At 37.5% G+C, this 16,794-nt stretch overlaps 3 protein-coding genes and 1 long non-coding RNA gene across 4 annotated transcripts; 2 read left to right on the top strand and 2 right to left on the bottom strand.

Annotated features, from left to right (window-relative positions):
* The first annotated feature begins 25 nt into the window (after positions 1–25).
* On the top strand, positions 26–2,094 carry LOC110184147 (uncharacterized). Its single transcript, XM_020952556.2, has one exon. The coding sequence runs from the start codon at positions 26–28 to the stop codon at positions 1,934–1,936; it is 1,911 nt and encodes a 636-aa protein (XP_020808215.2). The 3' UTR covers positions 1,937–2,094.
* Positions 2,095–2,669: 575 nt separating this feature from the next.
* On the bottom strand, positions 2,670–3,625 carry LOC110184179 (uncharacterized). The gene is made up of 3 exons (XM_020952590.2): positions 3,391–3,625; positions 3,205–3,336; positions 2,670–3,154 (listed from the first exon to the last, which is right to left on the bottom strand). Exons 1-3 carry the CDS (start codon positions 3,424–3,426, stop codon positions 2,738–2,740), a joined length of 585 nt encoding a protein of 194 aa, XP_020808249.2. The 5' UTR covers positions 3,427–3,625; the 3' UTR covers positions 2,670–2,737.
* A 7,231-nt stretch (positions 3,626–10,856) lies between these two features.
* On the bottom strand, positions 10,857–12,391 carry Or19a (Odorant receptor 19a). The gene is made up of 2 exons (XM_086829619.1): positions 11,619–12,391; positions 10,857–11,564 (listed from the first exon to the last, which is right to left on the bottom strand). Exons 1-2 carry the CDS (start codon positions 12,371–12,373, stop codon positions 11,024–11,026), a joined length of 1,296 nt encoding a protein of 431 aa, XP_086685745.1. The 5' UTR covers positions 12,374–12,391; the 3' UTR covers positions 10,857–11,023.
* LOC147645058 (uncharacterized) lies at positions 12,312–16,535 on the top strand. The gene is made up of 4 exons (XR_015270919.1): positions 12,312–13,239; positions 15,241–15,669; positions 15,729–16,227; positions 16,421–16,535. It is a non-coding gene; the product is annotated as an uncharacterized LOC147645058 (long non-coding RNA).
* Positions 16,536–16,794: the final 259 nt, after the last annotated feature.

Raw genomic sequence — 16,794 nt, forward strand, 5'->3', positions numbered from 1 at the left:
AAACAAAAAAAGAAGTGTCTCCATAATGGCAAGTTTCCAAAATCAGCAGAAGACCACCCGAGATACCGCCGTTCCGGAACCATCATCATCCACCGAGGTAAACGACATGATAGCTAGTTTCCAGCCCCGGTTGGAGACCGCCCATGATACCGCCATTCTGGACATCGACTCCTCCACCAAGCTTAGCGACATGGTGGCCAGTTTCCAGGACCAGATGGAGACCGCCCAAGATACTGCCGTTCCCAACACCTCGTTGGCCACTGAGGTAGAAGACATGATGGCTAGTTTCCAGACCCAGATGGAGCCTGCCCAAGATACCGCCATTCCGGACACCCAGTCCTCCACCAAGGTAAACGATAAGGTGACCAGTTTCCAAACCCAGATGGAGGCCACCAAAGATACCGCCATTCCGGACACCCAGTTCTCCACCGAGATAAGCGATAAGGTGACCAGTTTCCTGGACCAGATGGAGACCATCCATGGTAGCGCCATTCCGGACACCCAGTCCCCCACCGAGGTAAACGATAAGGTGACCACTTTCCAGGACCAAAAGGAGATCGCCCAAGATACCGCCATCCCGGACATCCAGTCCTCCATCAAGGTAAACGATAAGGTGACCAGTTTCCAGGACCAGATGGAGACCGCCCACGATATTGCCATTCCGAACATCGAGTCGTCAACATCGGCGGACGCATTGTCCACCGAGATAAGCGACATAATGGCTAGTTTGCATACCCAGATGGAGACCGCCATTCTGGACATGGAGTCGTCCACATCGTCGGACACATTGTCCACTGAGATAAACGAAATGATGGCCAATTTCCAGGCCGAGATAGAGACCGCCCAAGATACCGCCGTTTTGGACACCTCGTCGTCCACCGAGGCCACTTTCCAGACCCGGATGGAGGCCGCTCAAGATACCGCCGCTCCGGACACGTCGTCGGAAACCTCGCCGTCGACGTCGTCGGACACCTCACCGTCCCCGTCGTCGGACACCTTGTCGTCCACATCGTCGGACACCTCATCGTCCACGCCGGCAGACACGTCCTCGTCCACGTCGGCGGACACGTCGTCGTCCAACGAGGGAAGCGAAAATGAAGTTGCCGCCCAGTCAGACGTGTCGATGACTGAGATGTCTCTCAACAAAGAACGCGAGCGGTTCTTTAATGTGGTCCCCTACCAGAAGGACATACTTGATAATTTGCGTGACTCTGAGAAGAAATATCGCCCGTTTTCGCGTTATATGTGCATGCAAAAATACATTAGTTATAACGATCGCTCAATGCTAGTTAACTGGATGGTGAAGATATGCAAGAAGTACAATCTGGACTCGGAGACGTTTTACCTCTCGGTCTATTATCTCGATCGCTACTTAAGCCTGAAAATGGTTAAGAGACCCAATTTACGCTTGATTGGCACAACGGCCTTGTACATTGCCGTCAAATACGAAGAGAAGAAGGATAATGTTGGATTCCTCACCGGGAACATGTTCAGCAAGAAGCACGTCCTGCGCAAGGAGTTGTTCATGCTGAAGATACTCTCCTTCCGTCTGTTTATGCCGACTGCATATTCCTTTATCAACGTGTATTCGGTGCTGGCCGACATGCCAAATAAGCTAAAGTATTTGGCAATGTACATTTCGGAGCTCTCGATGATGAGGGGAGGCGCCTCCATCCAGTATTTGCCCTCTTTGATGTCGTGCGCTTCGATTGCATTGGCCCGTCACACTCTGGGCCAGGAAATGTGGACACCGGAGCTGGAAAAACTAACCGCTTACAAGATTTTGGATATGAAAGCCATCATTCGAAAGCTGTCCCTCATTCACATGGCGGCAAAGAAGCTGACGGGGCAGGCAATGCGAGCGAAGTACACCGGAAGCAAGTACGAAAACGTAGCCATGATCAAGCCAGTTAAGCTGCCCCCTTTCGAGCAGTGATAGCCTTGAACTTCGTTTTATAAATGTTATGTTAGAGAATATGGTCCAGGAGAAGGATTATACTTCATCTGAATAAGTTAAATAAAAAGAAAATTACAGATTTTCGGTAAATCGATTAACGCAAATGAATAAAGAAAGATCTTTCAAAAAAGCGGAAACACACTTCCCATAACTATAGACTTTTTGTATTATTTTATATAATTTTGTCCTTAAGGTGTCCCACTAGCCACTGGACCAGCGGTCAGCCAAAAGTTCACAGAGTCCGATCCTTATTTCACGGAAATGATATAATTAACCTTCAAATGCAAGCTCGTTGGTTTATTCTATAAATATTCCGAACACACTTCAGACTAAAATCATAAATCTGGGTTCTAAACTCGTTTTGGAGTTAATTAGTAATATTTATCCAGGACGGATGATTTGAAAATAAGTCTGTAGGCTTGAAATATCCGAATCCTTTGCAAGGGTCCACAGCGATTCTTTAAGAAAAATCTGTTTCATCGACAGAAGAATTATTTCTAATCAGAAAAAAGAGCACAATTTTTAATATTTCAATCAGTGAGAGGAGTTCAAAATTAAATAAAGTTTCCTAAATGCTGTCTTTTAATTCCCAAAGTTATCTTCCTGTCTGGTTAATAGTTTTTTAGAAGGAAAATGCTCATAAAATGTTTATAATATAATAAGAATAGAGAAATGCATTTGGTTGTAAATAGGGGACATATTTCGGCTTTTTTTGTAGATGTTACTCAACGTTTGTTCATTATGTTTCTAAACGTTAGGTTAAGTTAGAAGGTCTCAAATCTAATTCTCAGCTGCGCGGGTGACTTCGTCGCCAAATTCTAGAAGCTTCTTCCATTGGTCTACCGGCATCATGACACCCCTCTTACAGGGTAGAATCTTTCCATCACGCTCGAAGTAGTTACGAAGATCAACCATCTTCCTGCCATTCCACTCGTAGATGCGCACCTTACGCAGCTTCTCCAGATCCCAGGCCCCATCTTTTCCCCTGGAACCGTCGGAACCACCAGAAGCTAGACTTACTAATGTTGCGCCCGCGTTGAAGTTGTTGGTCTCTTCAGCCGACGACATACGAGTTTTTCGCCCACGTTGTCTTATCACTTTACCAAGTGCTGAAGCGTTCATTGGACTGAGTCCCAACTCAGACTTTTTGTCAACATCGGTCTTCGGATCTAAATTAGTAGCAGCAGCCGTATTCAACTTTGCCTGCTTTTAAAACTAGTTTTTTTATGAACTTTCAATTGACTTACGATATTATTGCTACATTCACGATTGGGCAGGATCTTCTCGTTGAAACCCCCAATTGCAATTTTTGGGAAAGAGTCGCACTCTGTAACCTTTTTTTGAATATTATTTGTTCCTTTCTGAATAGGTAATTCCTTCTGCAATTTACCACATGTTAAAGCTAGTTATTTATTAACTTCCAATTAACTTACGACAATGCGTTTCTCAGTGAATTTAATCCTAGGCATGTTGATGCTTTTTTTCTTCAAGTTTTCGGAAAATGCGAAATTAAAGAACACCTGCGTTTGTTAGATGTCACCAAATGTTTACACAAGAAAGGAAATCTCAGTGCTTGGAAACGATAAAAGCACATTAGAGGTGGAGAAATACCGATGGAAGTTTCTACAAAGATCGACTATCTATGTTTTTACAAGATGCTAACATAAGTGAAATAAACTCAGAAGCCTACTTATTTATATCAATGTATTATATTTTAAGTTATTTTTGTAAAAGAACAAAATGTTCTTATTTGATAAAACATTGATGTCTTATCGATGATTTTTGAAGTATCAGGAAACATCGATGTTTCTTCTATTTTAAAGCACATGATGCGATGCGTTTTTGCACACTTGCAAAATGGGGTCACTTTAGAACTCGCGGTTCTGGTGCCATTTTCTTGAAAATATAAACTTTGCAACGCGTCGACACACATTTGAGTAGTTTTTGAGGAAGATCCTAGTTTTCAGGTGTAAGTTAACATCTCGATAAACTCATAACTCATAAAACGCGAACGACACCAAACAGGAGCTTTCTTCAGAAGCTTGTGTGTGTGTGTAAGTGTTTGCGCTCATTTGTTCCTCCAAAGCCAAGTAATTTCCTGACTTAAAAGTGAATACATAATGGCGTTCCTGATTGGAAAGATCATAGACCGAGTTCATAACAGAAAGGTGAGTGTTCCGCCCTAGACCTTTTCTGCCTGTCCGCGTTGCTTTATCATTTACCATTTGCAACCGCAGGTGGGAGTCCTACCTCAAGTGGGAAGAGAAAAGACACTCACTGAATTCTTGAGAACATGAGAGTTTCCTTGACTGCGAGAAACTTACCCAGCAGGTTAAGCTGATTTCCAAGTCCGATTCCAAGAATCAGTACTCAGGTCAGAGAAAAATAAGGATCAATGAAAAGCTCTCGATCTGGATCGAACCCCAAGCCCTATCCAACCGCAGCCCTATCGTGAGTAACAGATTGAGTGTATTTTTTAATTCCAGTTTAAGTTTTAATTATAGAGCTATAAGAATGGTTCCCCGCCTGAGAAGAATTTTAAGGAGCGTTGTAAAAACCCAAACGCCCGTGAGATACTCCAGGAGACTTGACCAATTGTTGGACATCGAGCTACAACACCCACCACAAGTGCCCAGGAGCAAATGGAAAGAATTTTGCTTTATTGCATTGCCTGAACGTCCTTAAAATTGCCCGGAAAACACATAAAAACTTGAACAGAGGAAGAAAAATCAGCATGTGAAAAACAGTCCCTATAATATCCCTTTATATCTGCTGTTGGCGATATATGGTGAGTAGAAAAAAAAAAAACAATATTTCCAGATAAATGTATATATTTGTATATGTATACGTATGTATATGTACTATATATGTTTATATATATTATATATATATATATATATATATATATATATATATATATATATATATATATATGTATGTATGTATGTATATATATATATATAAACAAAATTTCAAACAATCCACCTGTTTGTGAGAAGCCCCAGTTCCAAAGCTTAAACTAAAGTAATAATATGAGGAAAAGGGAAATAGTGTAACTAATAAATTATGTTAGTTAATGTTATGCAACCTATTATAATTGACTTGATTATAAATAACTACTACATTTACAACAACAAACGAGTTGATAACATGTCCATCAAATTATCAGGACATCCTGGGAAAATGCAAACACAGCTTCAAATAGAAATATTTTTTTCTGATATTTGTAATGATGTTAAAAGGTCGAATATATTTTTTCAATAAATTATTTTTAACTATTTAAATATTAAAGGCAAATTGGGGATATAAGTGGTATATGAATATATTAAATATTTTCTGTCAAAAACTACCAAATCTTATCGGTTGTATTAAAGGTGAATCGAAACATATTCAATATAAGAATTAAATTATTATGTCACTCACCGATTTCAAAATTTTTGGTTGCTTCTTTTTCGTCTTTTTCGTGTTGAATCGAAAAATTAATAAATTACACATAGCTTACGTCCAATTCTGGGCACTCGCGAGATTTAATGTCTTTCCTTCCATTTCCTTTTTTAACTCGCATTAATCAAATTTTATATAACAATTGAACACAAAAAAGAAAAGATACATATTTACTACTGCATTGACACCAAGAAATGAAAAGGAATATGCTTCCTTTCCCTTTTTTAACTCACAGAATTAATAACATTTAATTTATTTATTAATTAAACACTAAAAAAAAATAAACAAAAATTACTTTTGCATTAACACCAAGAAATGGAAATACTTCCTTTTAATTAATTTTTAATTCACGAAATTAAAAAAATTCAAATATTAATAAAACACTTAAAAAAAAAAAAAAACAATATTTATTTTTGCGTTGACACTAAGAAATGGAAAGGAATAAAAAGCGGGTTAAATAACACAAACGAACCACATACGCACTTTATTTTTATTTTTATTTGCAATTATTGCATTGAAAACTGGACATTTTAAACGTACCGCAAGAAGAACAGTTACTTTTCTTTTCTGTCGTTCAGAGAGTACACATGCACACATTTACTCATCTGCATAGACTCCCACACATGCACACATGCACAGCAGCTGCTGCTTCTGCTGTCTCTCATTGTCCGCCGGAGTCTTAGTTATTTTTTAGTTTTAGTTTTATTCAATATGTTTGCTAACTGTTTTTAAATATGTTTTCTTGTTATTTATCACATATTTAGTTATTTATTAAGTTCACTTGGGTATTTGCAACTGTAGTTACTTATTATGTCGGCATTTGCACAATTCCTTTACTTTTTCGCTTTCCTTCTCCCTTTTTCACAATTCCAATTGGAGGGAAAAGCGGCGCTCACTTCACATTTACATAAATTCGTTATAAATACACTTGTTTGATGTTTAATTAAGTGTTCCCGCATTAAATGCAGTTAGTTTAACTGATTTAATACTTTGGTTGATATTATTAAGTATTTTTTCCGGCCTAAAAACATTTTTAGCAGCAGCACGACTCAATTGCGTTTTTTCTTTTTCACTTGTTCTTTTTTCGCCGCTCAAAATGCATGGGCAAGATCGAGAGAGTGGTAAGCGGTTCTCAACGTCAGAGAGAGCGCAGGTTCCTTTAAAACTTACCGCAAGAACAGTAACATTGCTTTTTTCGTTTAGAGAGAAGTTCCGTGCCATGCACACATTCACTCATCTGCATAGACTCCCACACATGCATACATACATAGCGGCTGCTGCTTCTGCTGTCTCTCATTGTCCACCGGAGTCTCCGATTTTTTTTCAGTTTTAGTTTTATTTTATACGCGTACTAAATGTTTTTAAATGTTTTCATATTATTTCTCACAAAGTTACTTATTAAGTTCACTTGGGTATTTGCAATTGTAGTTATTTATTATGACGGCATTTGCACAATTCCTTTACTTTTTCGCATTCCTTTTCCCTTTTTCACAATTTCAATTGGAGGGAAAAGTTGCGCTTACTTCACATTTACATAATTTCGTTATAAATACACTTGTTTGATGTTTAATTGAGTGTTCCCGCATTAAATGCAGTTAGTTTAACTTATTTGATCCTTTGGTTGATATTATTAAACATTTTTTCCGGCCTAAAAATATTTTTTAGCAGCAGCACGACTGAATTGCGTTTTTTCGCCGCTCAGAATGCAGTGGCAAGATCGAGAGAGTGGTAAGCGGTTTTCAATGTTAGTGAGAGTTCATTGAAATGAGAGGACGGAGGTCGGGAAAGAGTAAAGCAAGATTAACTGTAAATTAATGGTACAATGAAAGGTTTGGCTTTCTAGGGTTGCACTGATTTGATGGTCATGTTAATTATTAATAATTATATATTAAATATTGTTTGCAATTATATTTTTATCATACTTTATATATGTTGGGGTGAAATAAATTTGGTAGGCGATTTGGACAATTTTTATTTATTTATTTATTTTCAAATATAATTTTAATGGCGTTACTAAAAATGCCCATTTTTATACCCTTGCAGGGTATTATAATTTCAGTCAGAAGTTTGCAACGCAGTGAAGGAGGCACCTCCGACTATATAAAGTATATATATTCTTGATCAGGATCAACAGCCGAGTCGATCTAGCCATGTCCGTCTGTCCGTCTGTCCGTCTGTCCTTCTGTCCGTCTGTCCGTCTGTCCGTCTGTCCGTCTGTCCGTTTCTACGCAAACTAGTCTCTCAGTTTTGAAGCTATCTGAATGAAACTTTGTAGTTAGCCTTCTATATACTCTCACTCGTATATATGTCGGAACGGGCCGGATCGGACGACTATATCATATAGCTGCCATAGGAATGATCGGAAAATTTTTACAAAAAAATTTTTAACTTTTTCAGTTTTCAATAGAATTGGATCAAATTTGAGATATAGCCATTTTACTATACTCTACAATTTTGCATAAAATTTTATGAAAATCGGACTACTATATCATATAGCTCCCATAGGAACGATCGATAAATTAATACAATTAAATTTATAACCTTTTCAGTTTTCAACTGATTTTCATCAAATTTTAGGTATAGGCATTTAATTTAAGTCTTAAATTTTGTGGTAAATCTCATGAAAATCGGACGACTATATCATATAGGTGCCATACAAACGATCGTTTGATGTGGAGGAAAAATGCAAATCAGTGAATGTAAAACTGTAAATATAATATGTATAGGTGAATGAAATGAAAGCAGGTATTACTTCATTGTTTTTTAACACAAAGATATATAATTTGTATTGTATGGTTTTTTATTCATAGAAGTTCTATCTGCAAGGGTATATAAACTTCGGCGTGCCGAAGTTAGCTTCCTTTCTTGTTATAATTTATATTATATTATATATTTCAAAATTACTATTAAGTAATTTTAAACGGTTTATTTGTTTTATTTTATAAACATATTTGTTTTATGTATCTTTTGTTTGTTATACCCTTGTAGGGTATTAGAATTATAGTCGGAAGCTTTTTATTCTGTGGAGTCATTTCCGACCCTATAAATCATATATTTTCTTGATCAGCATCAAGATCCAAGTTGATCTAGCTATCCCAGAAGAAAAAAAATGGATTTGTTTTAATTCAGAATCTTATAATTTCCTCATTAAAATTGTAAAAAAAAAATTAAAATTGTGGTTTTCTTTAATTTAAAATTGAGTATGCAGATTTACAAACTTACTTAGAAAAGCTTTTGGAATAGAAATTAATAGAACTGTTCGTTAGAGCTATGCATTCATATGTACATAGCGACTGCTGCTTCTGTTGGCTCTCCTTTAGTTTTTATTAATTTTATAAATCCGTATACTCAATTTAAAATTTAAGAAAAAAATAATTTTTATCAATTTTTGATAATTTTAACACTGAAACCCCTTATAAAATTGTGAACAAAGTGGGAAATTCTTTTTTTTTTCATCGAAAGATGTCTAGATCGACTTTGTTATTGATGCTGATCAAGAATATATATATATATATATATATATATATATATATATATATATATATATATATATATATATATATATATATATATATATATATATAATATTTATATGTAAAAAGCTTTTAACTATAATTATAATACTCTACAAGGATATAAGAAGAATAATATACATAAAACATTTATGCTTATAAAATAAGATAAAATATAACAAATAAATTATTTTCAAACCTCTTAAAATTTCAGGGTTGAAAATATATAATATAATTATAAATATGGGCGTTTTCAATATCGGTATTAGAATAATAAATAAAAAAAAAATAAATAAATAAAAAATTACCGACCATATTTATTTCACCTCGACATATATGAAAGATAATAATTATATTTTTACTTTATTTATAATTACAAATAAATAACATGACCATCAGGTTAGTGCAGCCCTAGAAAGCTAAACCTTTCATTGTACCATTAATTTACAGTTAATCTTATTTCACTCTGCCAACCCTCGTTCTCTCATTGCCCTGCGCTCTCTCTGACATTGAAAACCGCTTACTACTCTCTCGATCTTGCCCATGCATTCTGAGCGGCGAAAAAAATAAAAAAACGCAATTAAGTCCGGCTGCTGCTAAAAAATGTTTTTAGGCCGGAAAAAACGTTTAATAATATCAACCAAAGGATTAAATTAGTTAAACTAACTGTATTTAATGCGGGAACACTCAATTAAACATCAAACAAGTGTATTTATAACGAATTAATGTAAATGTGAAGTGAGCGCCGCTTTTCCCTCCAATTGGAATTGTGAAAAAAGGGAAAAGGAATGCGAAAAAGTAAAGGAAGTGTGCAAATGCCGGCATAATAAATAACTACAATTGCAAATACCCAAGTGAACGTAATATGTGAGAAATAATATGAAAACATATTTAAAAACAGTTAGTACGCATATAAAATAAAACTAAAACCGAAAAAAAACTGAGACTCCTGCGGACAATGAGAGACAGCAGAAGCAGCAGCCGCTCTGTATGTATGTATGCATGTGTGGAAGTCTATGAAGATGAGTGAATGTGTGCATGGCAGCGAACCTCTCTCTGAACGAAGGAAAAAAAGCAAAGTAACTGTTCTTCTTGCGGTACGTTTTAAAAGAACAGTTCTAATAATTTGATATCCTTTTTAAATCACATATTTAATTATGCTGGGAAATGTAACTATTAAAGGATACATATTCTGTCCAATGTATCAGATTAAAAACGCTAGTGGGCATTGGTTAAATCATTAATCTCGTATCCATTAATTGACCTATGTGGGACTTTACCGATGACTCTGATTCCTGTGCCATCCAACGCCATTTCAGTTCGACAAAAAAAAAAATAAATAAAAAATTAAGCACCGGCTGTCAATTTAAATTGGAAAAAGAGTTTCTTTTTTCTGTTTATTTTTACAAATATGATAAAGCAAGTGCATCAATTAAACTGTCTATTAGGCGGAGCAGGTGCTCGAGTGCAGAGCAGGTGTGGTGTGTGCGGTGCGCGGTGCCCGTGACAGACAGAATTGTGTTCGTACAATTTCCTGTTAATTCATTTAATAATAAGCTACTAGATTATGCAGCAATAATTAAAAGCCCTAGCCAGGTGAAGAGCTGAATGAAATAATCATGCCTGGTGAGTTTGAGAAGGTGAGAGGAGCGGGGGACGCATAACTTCCGTTGGACGGCAGCAGGTGACACTTTTAAAAATGCACACTTCCGCTGATGCAGCTTGAAATTAATATAGTCGTGGCATATGTAAATATGGTAAATAAATAATAAGGATCATGAAAATATTAAGCTAAAGTGATTGAAAAATCAAAGTAAATATTATTTATATTCTGATATTATTGAAATAATTTATTTTAGGTATTCTGAGATTATTGAAATAATTTATTTTATATATTTGCAGGGTGTACAATTTTCTAGTACATTAACTCAAATCTTCAAATCTTTTGGAGCTTCTGAGTTTATTCTGTAAAAGTTCTACAATGAATACATATTTTTATCTATATAAAGTATATAAATTGTATCATGGTGTCGAGATCCCCTATATAAGCCACAAGACTGATGTAAATGAGTCCATAGGTTGTATTAAGTGCAAAACTAAACGGTGGACTCTATGTATTAAGGTCTAGTATTCCCCAAAATGTATTCCTTCTACATTTCTTCCTTATATTCCAGATCCTTTTAACGCATATCGTTGAGCAGCGTGAGCATGGTATAGCCTCCCTTGCAGACCTGAGACGACAAGAGCAAATGATACCATTTACACATATAGGATGAGGAAACGAAAAACTCACCGCCAGGAAGGTGTTCATGCTCACCGGCACCACACCGGCGACAAGGATCAGCGGCTTCTGGCAATATAACAGCATGAAGACCAGCAGCCGCCGGAAGTGGACGGGCTGGTCCAGCCAATTGCAGCTATAGGCGGCCGCCAGGAGATTGTCACCCGCCTGGCACACCAGCTCCGAGATATAACACAGGAGCAGGGTCTCGCTGGTCAATGCCATCAGCAAGAGCAACATGTTAAGAAAGCGCATGATCCCGATCTGCTCAAAGACCAGGAAATAACAGATGGTGCACTGGATGCCGGCCGTGCAGAAGAACTGCAGGAAGCAGGTCATCGACAAGGACTCCTCCAGCAGCCGGAAAAGGCTTAAAAGGAAAGAGATTTTCCGGTTGGTCAGGCCTCTACTCCAGGATACTCACTTTAAAATTGTCTGATGATCCCGGATGCAGCCAATCAAGCGCTGGTAAACCTCCTCCCGCGTCTGGCGGCTATCATGACCCAGACGGGAGACGCGCCAGGCCAGCGCCTTAGTGTGGGCACTTAGCATGATGAGATACGTATCCGGATAGGTGCACAAATTCAGCACCACCAAGGCATTCTCAATGAGAGCCATTGAGTGTGCAGTGGCGGTGGCCACAAAGACCGAGGTAGAGCTGCTCTGCCAGTTCCACGGCACCCAGGTGGGATACATCAATGTGCGTTCACTGGATATGATAACATAAAGGATACCAACGATTATCACACAGACAAAGCCACGTCCAGTCTGCCGAAAAAAGAAATTTGCCTGGGCAACGCCCTCCTTGATCACGCGACGCTCTTGATCACAGTTCAGGCGTCCATCCAGGTGCCGAAGCAATCGATTGCTATGCATCATCTTCCGACGCATCCGACCGACATTGACCAGCTTGAGCATATAGAGAGTGTGCGGCATGGCCACGCAGAGGCTCTCGCAGAAGCTCTCCAAAGAGTTGGACAACAGGAAGTTCACCACAAACGATGTTAGTATACAGATGTGAAAGATGAAGTTCCAAACGATGGAGTAGATACGATAATGGCGACCCCACCAGGTGGCACCATCCGGTGGATGCAAGCCAACCAGCCTAAAGATGCGCCAATGTTGGATCAGGGCTCTCGTCGAATCCACTTCCACTTCTGGGTCCTTTAAGGCTGCCATAATGTCCGGGAAGAGACGATACTTGAATGTCCGCCGCTTGAGCAGGTCCTTTTATATACCGAATCCATCTAACCATCCAACCCGTCCATCCATTCAGTCACCCGCAAATTATGCAAATTGCTGGAAATTAGACCGAAAAAGTTTTTTGGCCTGGCCACCACTTCACACCACTTGAATCCATTCCACTTCAGCAATTACGGGGTAATAGTTTTTCCAGGAGGGCGTCATAATTGTGTAGTCTTCGTCATCAGAATAAATGTGGGAATATGGCAAAGCTCTAAAATGCTATCAAAAGTAGTTCAGATTTTTAAGGGACTATATAGCTATATGTTTTGTTAGTTTTGTAGGTTAAACTCTATTTGAGTTAAGGGTATATTGCTTGCTCCTCATGGTTTAGTTATACCCTTGCAGGGTATTATAATTTTACTTAAAAGTTTGGAACGCAGTGAAGCCCTTGTTAAGTAAACATATTCTTGATCAGCATCAACAGCTCTCTCCCTCTCTCTTACTCTCTCTGCCTCTTTTTATCCGGTAGGTCCAACTCCCACTATGCGTCTCCAGAGCTAACTCTTTCTCTGCCTATCTCTTACTCTCTCGCTCTCACTTTCTCTGTTCTCTTGACTCGGGAACTATAAATAGAGGCACCTCGTTCGCCGCGACCTCAGTCTCTCCTAGGGGTACCTAGTGTTAACATCGGTAGTGATAGTGACAGTGATTACCATTCGACCTTAAAAGAATGACGTGGCCAATGGAATACATCTGGATAACCAGGAAGTGATCTTCGATATTATGACTACCCTAATTGAAGTCAACAAGATTCGAAGTCTACACTGGAGGAAGTAAACAGTGACGTGTCCTACACTCAGGTAAGTCTTAATCATGACAATTATATTATATACATACATATATAGATGCTATAGGAGGGATCAGGCCTTGGTCTAAATTCAGCTCTGCTAGCTATTCATTTATTTTTCAAGTATAAGGGAATTACTTGCCTTGGATCTCATTACTTAATTATAATTTAAAGTGATTCAGCAATTTGTATTGGTGACATCTACAAACTCAAAGTTAAAAGCCTCAATTAATTACCCTTTTGATAGTTCCTAAACTGACTGATTTTGGTTCTAACTTCTGCAACATTACTATATGTATTACAGAGTATTATGATTTCAGTCAGAAGCTTCCAACGCAGTAAAGGAATCATTTCCGACCATATAAAGTATCTATATTCTTGATCAGCATCAACAGCCGAGTCGATTTAGCCTCGTCCGTTTGTCCGTTTCTACGCCAACTAGTCTCTCAGTTTTAAAGCTATCTGATTGGAACAACCAAGCGAGAAGAGAACCCATCTCGGAATTTCATCTTCAAACTTTAATTAAATGTTAAAACCTAGACTTTTTTCTAAGTCCTTACAAGGAAAACATTATGCTTGATTGACTAAATAGGCCAAAATAAACCCCAAATAAACAGAGTTTAAGTTTATGTATTCAAATACATGTTCGGAACAAGGGGGAACGGTCTCACAGGTGTTGTTCGTGTGTGTATATATTCAAATTAATAATGCCAAATTAATTATATAACATTTGTCAATGGCAAGCTGTTGTGTTTGTTGGGGATTGACCCAATGGCTTAGGGCAGTTGGGGGTATTATTGTATCCCTCGGCTACACACACACAGCAGAATAGACCGCACACTGGCTGGCAAGCCATCATGATTGAATATGATTGATATTGGGCGGTATAAATTATTAAGAACAACAACAGCAAGGAGACGACGACCGGAAGCTGGGCGACTTTTCTGATCCATCAGGGCAACCTGTCGCGACCTTGGCCATTTGAAAAATGAGCTACGTAAGCCAAAAGATTTGTCCGCCAAGACGGCATAATTAAATTGGCTTCCATCGAACCAGGTGCCACCATTGCCCAGCCAGGACCAGATGATAGGTTCAAATTCCGAATTCGCATTCAATTACAGTCAATTTGGCATGCGTCAATTGGCCTGGCTTGGGCCCTAATCCAGAAGCCCAAGCTCCTGGCATCGAGCCATGAGCTATGGGAAACTTTGCAATTGTCAGTTCAATTTATAATATCCGCATATTGATTCGATTCGATTCGAGGCCGGGTCCTAATGCGATTCCGTCCAACGCATTTAATTTGGAAATGGAAATCAATTGGAAATTGCCCTGCCGATTATCTTCTATGTAGCTTATGGCCCTAGGTTAAAGTTAAGCCTGTCCATATATTAACTTGGCTTTGGAACCGAATATCAAGATCCCTCCCCCCTTTAATTGATTCCGATTTAACTGCAGTATTGCCACACTCACATTACTGCCAAAAGTATCGAACTCTGATTGAAAACATTACCCATTTGTGTGTATTTAGTCTACCTTTAACATCTGCATAATCCTTTGTTTATTTGTGTGATTTTTAGCATTGGAATAATCCTATTTATTTTGGATCCCAAAACACTTTGATTCTGTGGTTGTAATTTCATTGTAATCCGTTGGATAAATATATAGCTTTTAACGTTTTGTGATATAACAACAACTCACTTTAGTTTTTACTAAACAAAAATTTAGATAACTTAAATGTAACATATGTATTTATTCAAGAATTTTAAATATCTAAGAAACTAGAGAGGAACCCTTTGCAAGGGCATAAAAATATATAATCCCCTTCTTGATTTATATTTAATAAATATATATTCGTACATATTTATATCATAAATGCAAAGCACATCTATCTGTTCTTGTTTCGTTGTCATTAAAATTGTATTATACATAAGTAAACAAAAATATTATATATATGTATATACATTTTTTCCCGAAATTTCTAGTTGGTTTTAAATTGTTCTTCCTTTTTTTGCAGACACCAAAAATAATATCTGGCGTTTCTTCTCGCATGATTTTTTATCTGCAAATGAATATTTTATAAGTTTGCTGGGCCGCCGGATATGAGAGATTTTATTTACAAGCTGTACGAGCTCAATTTCCGACAGTTTTCGGACTGAAACACATGCAAATTGCCTTGGTTAATTAAATTGAGAATGTGGCTAATTAATTTGTAAATTCGACCAAGAATGGAATGGAAACGAGGGGCCAGTAAACAATACAGTTGCTTCAACATATTGCCAAATGACCATATTCAATAACTTAGACTGGAATTAATAATGGACATCCGTAGCAAATGAAACATCTTTTGCTATATAACTGCTGCAATAAATTGAGAATCAATCGGACCAAGATCGACGCTAATTTACCCTATTTTTATGGCTTTATAATACTAGCATTTAGCACAGTAAGTTGAGAAAGTATTAAGTATTCTAATGTTTAACATTTAAATTGTGTTCCATTTAGGACTCGTCTTGGAAACTGCTTCCCTGCTCTGGATCTCATCTCCTACCGTATCGCAGCTCATCTCGTCTTGACCAGATTTGGCCCACAAACACACCCGACCCACGCAGAGATCGCAACTGAGTCGGCATTGGCCAAAGCCAAAGCTAAAGCAAAGTTAGCCGTCAAGTACATACGCGCTTATAAATAGCACGATGCCTAAACAAACGTATGAATGGGTCTGACTCAGTCTCCGCTCCGAATGTATCTCGAAGATACAGCAAATGACTTTTAACTCAAATCGGCCCGTGACAGCGCAATGATCAACAGCGAAAAGTAGTTCCGACTCTGGCCAAGTTTGTCAACAGATCTGGCCAGAATATAATGGTGGGGAATATCAGTCACAGCACCGGTGCACTGACAGAAATTTATTTAATTGAGAATTCAAATCTGTAATTTTAAAAGAATTACTATCGGTTTTTGATTAGCATCAACAAAGGAGTCGATTAAGCTATGTTCGAGTGTAGGTTACTATGCGAACTAGTCTCTCAGTATTGGTTATATTTTATTTTATTTATTTTTATATTTTATATTATAACTCATAACCCTATATATGATATATATAATATAATTAATACTGAGAGACTAGTTCATAGGTATTTTATGACATAGTATTATTATATTAAATGTATTAATATATTTCTTTTTTATTGTAGGTGGTATAAAAGTCCCTTCAATGTCTTTGCTTCATTGTTCGTCCTCGGGTTTTGCCTTTAACCCACCTGTATACTCAGAGAATTGCTGCTTATTATTCAAAACCTCTCCAAGAAAGATTTTAAAATGTCTGGCGGTGGAACAGGTGATATATATATTAATACATTCGCTTAAAGAGCCCGTAAAGCTTATATACATTTTGTACAATTTAGATAGTCTTAGCTGGACTGTACATTTTCTTTCTATTTTTATTTATTTCTATACTGTCCCCCTTTTTACACTTTGTATGACTTTACAACTACAAAAAGGTTTTTTTTTTTGCCGTGTAAGAGAAAGGGAGATCATTGGTAAGGGGTATAGGTGTTGTGGGGAGGGA

The sequence above is a fragment of the Drosophila serrata genome, unplaced genomic scaffold, assembly GCF_035046125.1.
Source record: "Drosophila serrata isolate PLE 108 unplaced genomic scaffold, ASM3504612v1 contig_23, whole genome shotgun sequence".
In the NCBI taxonomy this organism is placed as follows: Eukaryota; Metazoa; Arthropoda; class Insecta; order Diptera; family Drosophilidae; genus Drosophila; species Drosophila serrata.